Raw genomic sequence first — 10,051 nt, 5'->3', positions numbered from 1 at the left:
AGCCAAGATCTTCCGCCCACGAGGGCGGGAGCAAGGCATAATGGGGTACGTTGGGGGTGGGTGTAGACACCTTGCTGCCACCCTCCTAGGCAGAAGGGCTGGGCGGGGCAGTTTGTTGGCGGGTTTCGCAGGCTGGATGAAAGTTCCCAGTGGGCTGGACGTGGCTCGCGGGCCATATTTTGCCTGTCCCAGGTTTAGTCATACTTGCAGTTGATGGGCACAAGATTTTCCATCCAGAAATTAAACACTTCTTTCTTTGGGAGGCTAAAAGTAATCGTTACCAAACTACTGACGGGTTTTTTTTCTTTTATTTGTAACTTTTATCTTTCTGCCCTACCAGTTACTCTGAAGCATTCATGTGGTTTACTGGTATAAATGAAGCTCTTCTTATATAGATTTTATATGTGAGGGTACAGAGCCATGGTGTTGGTCTTTGGACAACCACATCAGGATAGCAGTAATCGTATGTTAGAATGCATCTTTTCCAGTGTTGCCAAGTCATTAGTTCAGTTGTGTTTCCACTCTGAGGCTTAATGAAATGTTCATGATGCAAATCTAGGGAGAGATGCATCTCACTCGCTGTGGGATCTCTTCTCCTGTCGATGTGCCCCATGTAACTCCCATTAATATTAATGGAAGTTACACCAGGCGCATAATGGGAAGAAGAGCTCTGAAAGTGAGAAGTGTTTGTGTGAGAAATCCCAACTCATTTTATGTAACTCTGAGGAGCTGAAAGTCTTTATTCAGCATATTAAAAGAAAAAGTGATTGGAAAGACTAGAACATTGCCACAAACCAAATAATTTCTTGTGGTCTTCATATAATTTTTGAAAAGAAAAAAATGATGGGCATAATGGTCATGGCTGTACCTAAGAATATTAATCAGGTATTGTAATGTCATAATTATTGTAATGATTTTTTTATTTTATCTATTCTACTCTAGTGGGGCTTTTTTGCTGCATTGGAGCCAGTGGATAGTAAACTACCAGACTATCTTGGTTAAAATTTGGACCCTGTAAAATTTTCAGGCTGATTCAGGCTCTCCTAGTCTAAACATCTACATTAAAAAACTATGCTAAGGTTTTGGGTTTTTTTAATGCAGTACTATTTTAGTATGATCACAGCAAATTTTTTGTGCTGCTAGTCAGAGTGCCCTCTAGTGCTATATGAACCAATCAATACTAGTTTATGCAAAGGATAAAAAATGAATGTCAAGCACAGCAGTTTTAATTTATGCTAGAGTTGTGCATATTCCGTTTTGTGCTAGTAATGACATCTGAAGACGCTACCCCACAGACTAAAGAAAGTATATAGAAGGCAGCTCTGATTATCATAGGAAACACTGCAACTGATCTAAAAATGTTTTTTTAACTATAGGATAACATGAATAGAACAATGCTTTACATTCTAAAAGAGTATGGCAATTTCTCCTGTTTCCTTGATATTTTAGGGCGATTTTTTTTTTTTTCCCCCTGTAATAATCTTAGCCAATCGTGGTTAAATAGTAAACTATAAATAATGGTGTAGAGTGTTAATGACATGCAAATGTGACTGGTGTATGTTGGAATAAACAGCAAGCCTGCTGTTCAAGGATCATATAACAAAACTAAGATGACAGCCTCGATCCAGCCAGTTCAGTGATATTTATGTTACCAGAATTAGAAAATAGTTTTCTAGTGATGTAAATTATTAGTATATATACATTCTGTCTGGTTAGTGTATACATAATGTTACTAGTCATATTATTGGTATTGCTTACATTCTTTTTGTGTTAACTCATCAAACTCCAGTTTTGTGGAATTAAAAACAGGAAATAGTTTGCGGTGTAACAGAAGCATCCAGTGTATTTAGCTGCATGTATAAGTTCTGTGTTTTCAGGAGATGCACTCTATATTGTAAGCGTATGACAAAGCATTTATTACTCTGTTATTGCGGTATTACAGAGCAAAGAGTGCTAAATAATCAATCAGTTAATGGTCTGTATGGCAGTTTGAACACAGCACATCTATTGTGCTTATGCTGCTAGAAGGATGAGCTTGTGCCTATAGTGTATGTTGCATGTTTAGCCAGAGCTTAATGTTCTAAACTGGAGCTGACACAAATATTTTAGAAATGCAGCTTCAGCAAACAGTTTGAAAGTTCTCCAATATTTCAGCAGTAACAACCAAAAGATAAGAAAGATTCTCAGAAAAGTGATTTTAGCTTTTTTGAAAAGGGGGGAGGAAAGTATATCAGGAAATGCTTACATTTGCCCCTTTTCACAGGATTTAGTAATTATACTCTAACATTTTTGTCCTTTTCATGTTACAATACAGTCAGGGCTTGCTGGAAATACATTAGTAGAGGAAAATTAGATGCTGGAAGTTGTAGTTGCTAAACGCTTTGAAAACCTGTAGCTACATGCTTTGGATGACATAGCCACTGCCTATGCATGATTCACGTGTTTAAGTTGCTTTCTACTTGCTTGTCTTTGGTGTGTGGTAGGTATTTCTAGGATGAAAATTGAGAAATGTGGTCTAGCACATCTTTGTTTGTTGTCTGAAGACTTAATTGCTACTTTGATGATAAAATATTACATTTTCTTGGAAGATTTAATGTATGCCTTTTTTTCCCCCCCCCAGAGGATAAAAATACCGATTATGCTAATTTCTACCAAGGTTTGTGGGACTGCACAGGAGATGTACCTGATGAGTTGTCATTTAAACGTGGTGACATTATCTACATTCTCAGCAAGGTATAGTATGCTACTGAGAATAAATTGGTGTAAAAAAAGTATGTCACGGTAAAAGCATGCATTCTTACAATACTACGGGGGAAATTGGCATTCCCTTTAGGTCCCTTGTTAGGTGTCGTAGTCACAGTAATTCATTATTTTGTCAAGTGGAACATAATTGCATTTAAAACATAACAGAAATAGACTTAAAATTTTTATCCTTTTAAGTGTTGGCCAAGATCAAGTGTTTACTGCATGTGAAAGTTAATCTTGTAGGATGCTTTATTATGTTATGCTTTTTATTTCTTTTTTCCTTTGTGTTCATGTGTGTGCTGATTTTGATTTTCTGGGCATCTTGCAACTAGAAATGCTCTTCTTCTTGAATTAGGGTTTTATCTGTTCTGATAACTTAGGTTCTGTGTATGCTACTGACAGATTTAGGCAATTATTAATGCACCATTTTCTCCTATGTGTAAAGGAAATCATAAATGCAAGTTTTTTGTTTCAGCATAATGTCATGGATTAAGCCAGTATCCTTGTTTTAATTTAATATAAATTAACCTAAGGAAGACTTTCCCCCTTTGAATGTCCTTATGCCAAGCTCAGTGAGGCTTACATATGACTGCATCTGAGGGGAAAATATTCTTCTAACCCACAGATTTAAAAAAAAATATTTAAGTTTTCCACAGTCGACAAATAAGGTTAAAATATTCGTTACGTTCTTTCATATTCAGTTGTCATTTAGTATCATCCATATTTGAAGTCGTGGTAGCCCTTTTAAAGTGTTTCAGCACTTCTGTGCTGAAATAAGTAACATCAGGAAGGTTGCAGTCCTCTGTTTCTGTTAGTTTAAAACTTTTCAGTTTCATCAAAATTGCTTTAAATCTTCCTTGATCTGTTTAACTGCTGTGTTTTTGGATAATGAATGTATGGCTTCTGTTTAAATAAATTCAAGATTTATGGCTAGGAGGGCAATCGTATATAAAAATATCGAAGATATATTGCTAATGATAATGTGACCATGTACTACTTTTGAGGTATTTCATTGTCACTTAAACTAATAACTGTAGAATTGCATTTCTAAAGGTAGAATAGGTCTTTATGATTGAGCAGACATTCATTCAGTTGTATAGTACTGAAGAGTAGCATACTTAAACATGTAAACTACAGGCACAAACAGTTTCGCATTATGCATCAATGTCCTTGTCCATTGTACTATTTTCTAATGCTATAAGGGGCTTATGAAATCTTAATTATTAATCATAGGTGGGGAGTTTTTTTGGCTGGTTCCCTGAAACCATTAAGTATGCCATTCATTATAAAGTGGGGCAGAGGTGGAGAAACATGCTATCCATTTCAACTATCTCATGGCCATGCCTTGATTAATACATATTCAGTCCTTGAAACTGGTCTGCTAGTTTCTCTAAATATATAGATGCTTTCTGTTTTAGGAATGATTTCTGCTTCAAAATGGAGCTCACAAAATACAGGCCTATTTTACTTAAAGACTGTTGCAGCTTTTTCAGAAAAATGAGCAGGTCACTACTGTCAGGTCTGAATTTAGGGTCGTTGGAGGTGAAGTGCCAGGGAATTATCCATCTTAACCTTCCACTTTATTCAGTTTCAAGGGCTAAGCATTAACAACACCTTCATCTGGTTAGTAAGAATATAACCAAGGTAAAAAATAATATAGACAATTTAAAAATTTGAAAAGACTTTGCTTCAGCAAATGTTTTTTAATTTACTAGATTAATATTTAGACTTTGTGGCAGTGGCATGAATCTTTGGCAATTTTTTTTTAATTTTTTCACACCATCTAGTGGTTGAAAATGAGAGATGCAGCTACTGACAGTAGGTGATGTGTGCAGACCCAAAATGGTGTCATAAATTCAACTTCAGCTTGATCCTAGCTATGGCTTATTACTTTCCTATCATATGTCAGCCATGTATTTGACATTAATCATGTAGAAATCATGTTTTCCCGATAAAGAATTAAATTAAAGTATTATAGTAGGAACAGTGGAATATTAGCAAAATGATAGAGTATTTGTGCAGTTGTAAAATGTTTTATAGTGAATCATAAATATGTTGGCCTGTTTATAATAACTATTACCATGTATGTATTAACTTCTGCTAATAAGTTTTGCATGTTCTCCAAACAGCTGTAATTTTCTCATACTTTCCACAGATCCTTAGAGAAGTGTGAAAAAGGAAATGTTTTCACTTTGTAATGAGATGATTACTATGACAGAAACAGTTTTTGAAAACTGGAGCCACTTTTACACTATGAATAGATAAAGACAACAAATACAGTGCAATTAAGACCATTCCAGTTTGTGTGCATCTGAAGCAAATAGTAGGGATTTCAGTGAAACAAGATTTATTAATTTGTTAAGTATTTTTTAAGGTCATTAAACATTACAGAATGCAAAAATATGCTTGACTTTAATCATGAGTAGTCTCTGAGTTAACTCAGAAAAAAGTGTAGCGAAAGAGACAAAATTTGGCCAGCTATGATTTTGATCTTGCAAATGCTTAGCTGTGTATTAACAATAAATTTTAATCTTTCTTGCATCTATTTAAAACCTTTAAATTTGGCCAAGTGAGATACCAATTTAGTTGCTTATAGATGAATCCATCCTAGTTTTCTGTCAGTGTTCTTTCTTAAAATTCTCTTGAACATTTTGATGAATTTTTTATATTCTGCTCTATACAGCTTTCAGAAATTTGTACCTTTTGCTTCCCTCCACCCCCAAAGAACCATCTATAGCCATGGTGGCACCAGACTTTAACATTACTTTTTCACTGACATATACAGTTATGGATTGCTAAACAGCTGGATCTGTCAAAATTTGGTGTGCTGTGGATATACAGTTTACAAGAGTGCAACAATTGCATTTATTTTCAGTGAAAAAGTTTTGTGCTGGAAAGCTTCATTCCGTAAGCCAGATGCAAAGGATCATGAAACTGTGGAGTGAATTAGCAGGCCATTACATCCTTCTTGTTGTCTGTTGCCATATAGCAGTTTTCTGGATTCATGCACAATCTTTATCTTTTTAACATGGTTCATACCAACCAGATGTCTACAATTATGTTTTTAAAAACACCAAAAACATTTCCTAGGAAGACAGGGGAGTCATCCCTCCTCTCAGTTTAACTGAAATTTTACTTGTTCCCTGTTAATTTAGTATATGGTAACGCAGCTTGATGTCACTCAAGTAGATATTTATTGCCCATGAAAATTTCATCTCCCACAATAACCCATTGCTTTGACAACACTTAAACTTTGCTGGATGTAGAGTGCGTATTAGGTCAATATTCATATAACTACGCACTGTTTTCAACGTTTACAAATGTATTGCAACTGTGCTGTCAAGAAAACAAACTTTTAAAACGCATCACTTTTATGTTTTCATTAAACAAAAATAAAGGAGTAATAGTTTTATAAACTTAGATTACTTCCTATGAAAATATAATAGGGCATAAGAGTGCAGCTGTTTCCTGAAAAGTGCAAGTATTATGATTCAAATATTGTTTTTGACAGTTGCATGAAAGGCAGCCTGCATATTGTACTATAATCTGTGGTACTTTTTGTTAGACTATTTAATTGATCATATGGAAAGCTGTATTTATCAATAATTCAGTTCCCAGTGATGAACTTACAGTGTAAACTAGTCTTTTATTCATTAGTTTAGGTATATTTCTTGCACAAGCCTACCATATATATTTTTTTTAGATCAGGATTAGGGTGAAAACCTTCAAGCATGGCATTATCCAGATCCATTCAAAAGTAACTCTAGTTCTGTAAATTTAACAAAATAAGTTCTTATTAACAAAATGTAAGCATATACCTATCTGACTAAGAAATATTTTTTGACATGGTGGCATGAGATGGAAGGTGAAACGGATCTTTATTCATTCTATGAAGTTTTCAGAATATCAGTTTTCAGGTTAGAACCAGGTCTGTTTTACCCTTTATTTGTCCTGTAACTTTTAATTGATTTATATTTTGGTATATGTCATAATGGCACATATATAACCTAACAGTGCTACCATACAATACATTTTTGAGGTTTATATTCCTAAGGAAGACTATTTTACTGCTGTCTTAAAACAACCCTTCCACCTGGGAAGAAGTCTCATTCAGTTATCTAAAGCATTTGTCATATTCTGCTTTTTAGAGAAAATGTTGTTCTCTGCCAAAAATGCTCCCTAGATGACTATGTATCATTCAGGAGTTGCAGCAAAGGAAGTTCTAAATTTTTTTCAGCAAGTTTGAATCTCCTGGACAAATTAAAGTGGTTTAAAATATTATATTGCCAGAATTGGCCCATAGGTCCTTTTTTAAAAAATGTTCTCCCTGCTGCCTGTGCCGCCTCTATCCTGATAGCAGAGGCTACTCACTATACACTACACACTAGGTATTGGTACATTCAAATTATCAATTGATAAAGTTTTCATATTTATAGGTAGAAGCAGTTTTATTGGTAACATGAAAAAATAAAAATTCTTAATCTATTTGCATTTTGTATTTATTTTTAAATGGATCACTGATTTCCTCAAGTCATTAATATAATTTTATGACATCATTTTAAAGGAGAAAAAGCACCATATAGATTGAACGCAAAGGGGTCAGAAGTGCCAAATGTCCTCAACTCCTATTAAAGTCAGTAGGGGTTGAGAGGGTACTAAACATCTAGAAATGCATAGCTTCTCACAGGGTCTGGTCCTTACAGATAGGAAGAGAGAACCTTACATCAAACCTGTTGCATTTTCAGTTTCTCTTTCCTATGGCAACGTTCCATCCACTATAAAATAATAGGATTAAAAGTGTGTTTCCAGAATGCTCTTCAACAAACTTTAAAGATCTTTTGGGCCCAGATCTTTTAAAGTCTTAAACACATGCTTAACTTCAAATCATTAAGTTGGTCAGGGGGGAATGAGATAAAGCATCTGCTCATAGTAATTAAGAGCAGACTTATTAGTCTTCTCAGGATCAGGGTTTGTATTTTGTTACTACCTTATTCTATATGTAGAGAATTAATGTGTAATAAAAAAACTCTGTCAAATTAGCAGCTCGGAAATACAACCATCATCTATTATTTTTTAAAAAGGATGCAATCATTATACTTTGCTTAGTAAACTTCTGTATTTAAAAACAACACAAAACACCTCCCTGTGTCTGAATGAACAATGAAAATATAACAGTATTTTTAAAAGCATTTAGCTTTCATGTAGTTATTCTCTGTTTTTATTATTATTGTTTGGCAAGGATGTTTCCTGTTCCTTATAGCTATATCTATAGATATAATACACATGCATACCACTACTCCTCTATTTCCCCCTGAAGCAATTCATTTCGCAGTTATTGAATTTTTTAGGAGTGTTATTTTCATACTGTAAGCATCACAGCACCACTGGATCTTGATAGCATTTCTACATAAGGAGAAAGAAGCTTTGTGTTAGTAATTACCTAACATTGTCAGGAGCTGACTGCAGGCCTCTTTCTAGTGATAACAGAATAACCACATAATGTAGCTTTATAGCACATGATTAATAGAAAATAATTACACATCCTACAAAGGGATGCAATATTTCTTATAAATTGACTAGAATGGTTTCCTGTAGATTAAAGGACTCTTCATTATTTTATCAGTCCTTCTGAAGTGTAGCCACTTGCCTATGCTAGCTCTGATGTTAAGAGCTGAATGCAGTGAGGGATACCAGATGGTAAGCCTACTGGTACCTGAGATCCTGGGTACTGCTTGCTGAACACCAGACATTCTAATTCTGAAGCAGATAGATATATTTATCCATCAGAATTGGAGTCCACTGCTTCTGCATTTTTATATATTATTTCCCTTAAATGTGGATTTTAGACTTTATTTTATTCTACATGTCTTATACTGCAGTAATAGACATATGGACCTCAAGACAACATTGAATCAATTGCATTATATTGTCACTGTAAGTAATTTATCATTGATAACAGTGGTAGAAACAATACATCAATTTGGATGTTGTGTGTGCGTCTGCAAAGAAGGTGGGGGAGGGGGAGGAGTTAGGATGTTTGGAGAAAGACGTATGTATGTTAACCAGTTAGAAAGGGACTGCTACGTAATTATAACTCCAAAACCTGAAGTTAAAACATAATGTTCTTGGTAATCAGGAGTCTGTTATGTTTTCATTCCAACTTCTATAGCTTGCCAATAGTTTAATTGGGATATTCATGTTGCTCCTGAGGCTCATACAAAGAGTAGTAGTGATAAAGTAAAAGCTTCTGTGTTGCATTCTTGTCTATATAATCTAATGGCTGCAGTGAATCTATAAATTAGCTTAGTAGACTGTTCCATCACCATCCATTTCACCTTATCATTTACTTTCACACAACAGTATTAAATGATGTATTACTAAATAGCAAGAAATGAAAAGTTTTCAAAAAGCAACATGTTTTTAATTTAATTACAGGCATCCAAATAGGGGTTTTTTTGTTTTGTTTTTGTTTTTTTTAAAGCGTGAATGTTGTTTTGAAGTTCATGGAGTGCCATTAAGCAAAAGATTTCCAAGTGGCAATTTAGTCCATAGTTTTTTCCAGTGCCATTTGTCATATGTAGCTTATTGCCCACTTAACTAAGCCACTTCCCTGCTCTTACACATTGGGTTTTTTTGTTTGGTTTGTTTTCTTGTTTGTTTGGAAGGTGGAGAGAGAGGTGGGAGGCAGGAGTGGAAGGTGTTGGTGATGGCTAGCAAAACTTTAATTAGTCTCTTGCCAGTTCTCCATGGGTTCCAGATAGCAACTTAAAATATTTTGTTACTTTTTTTTGTTTTTGAAAAATGTACTGCAATTCCTATAGCATAAGTGAGGGCTGGCATCTTGAACAAGTACCACTTTTTATTCTGGGGATATAATTCTGATATAAATGTAATATTGTGGGATACAGATATATGTAAATATATGTTTTGTGTTCACGCACACACACACACACACACACACACACGTGCATTTATTTAATATATAAAATTTTAAACAAGATTAAATAAATTATTTGAGCCTCTGCTTTGAGAGCTGTTACCTAGCTTGTAAGGGTTGTCACTGCAGTGTGAAGGAATCCCTTAAGAGCTCCCAGAAACCCTCTTAAACAGCAGCAAGGGCCAGTTCTATTGACAGCCTAGTTCAAATGGTCCTGGACTTTTAAGTACAGGCATTTTACTTTTACTGGTGTGAGTGAGTGGAACAGTTCAGCACACAAAACCAGCCTATATCCCTAGCAGACCATAAGTTTGGCGCACATAAACTGGTTTAAAAATGGTGGAACCCATTTTTAAGATATGCCACCCC

At 34.9% G+C, this 10,051-nt stretch overlaps 1 protein-coding gene across 1 annotated transcript in view; it reads left to right on the top strand.

Moving 5' to 3' along the window:
- SKAP2 (src kinase associated phosphoprotein 2) overlaps window positions 1–10,051 on the top strand; it is a 164,789-nt gene that overhangs the window by 149,901 nt on the left and 4,837 nt on the right. The window contains exon 11 of the mRNA XM_019535020.1: window positions 2,621–2,733. Coding sequence (XP_019390565.1) covers window positions 2,621–2,733 — 113 coding nt within the window. The remainder of the gene's footprint in view (window positions 1–2,620; window positions 2,734–10,051) is intronic.

Source organism: Crocodylus porosus, unplaced genomic scaffold (genome assembly GCF_001723895.1).
Source record: "Crocodylus porosus isolate Cpor-Errol unplaced genomic scaffold, CroPor_comp1, whole genome shotgun sequence".
NCBI classification, from domain to species: Eukaryota; Metazoa; Chordata; order Crocodylia; family Crocodylidae; genus Crocodylus; species Crocodylus porosus.
Note: the sequence above shows the minus strand (reverse complement) of the source record. Positions and strands in the feature narration are given on the sequence as shown.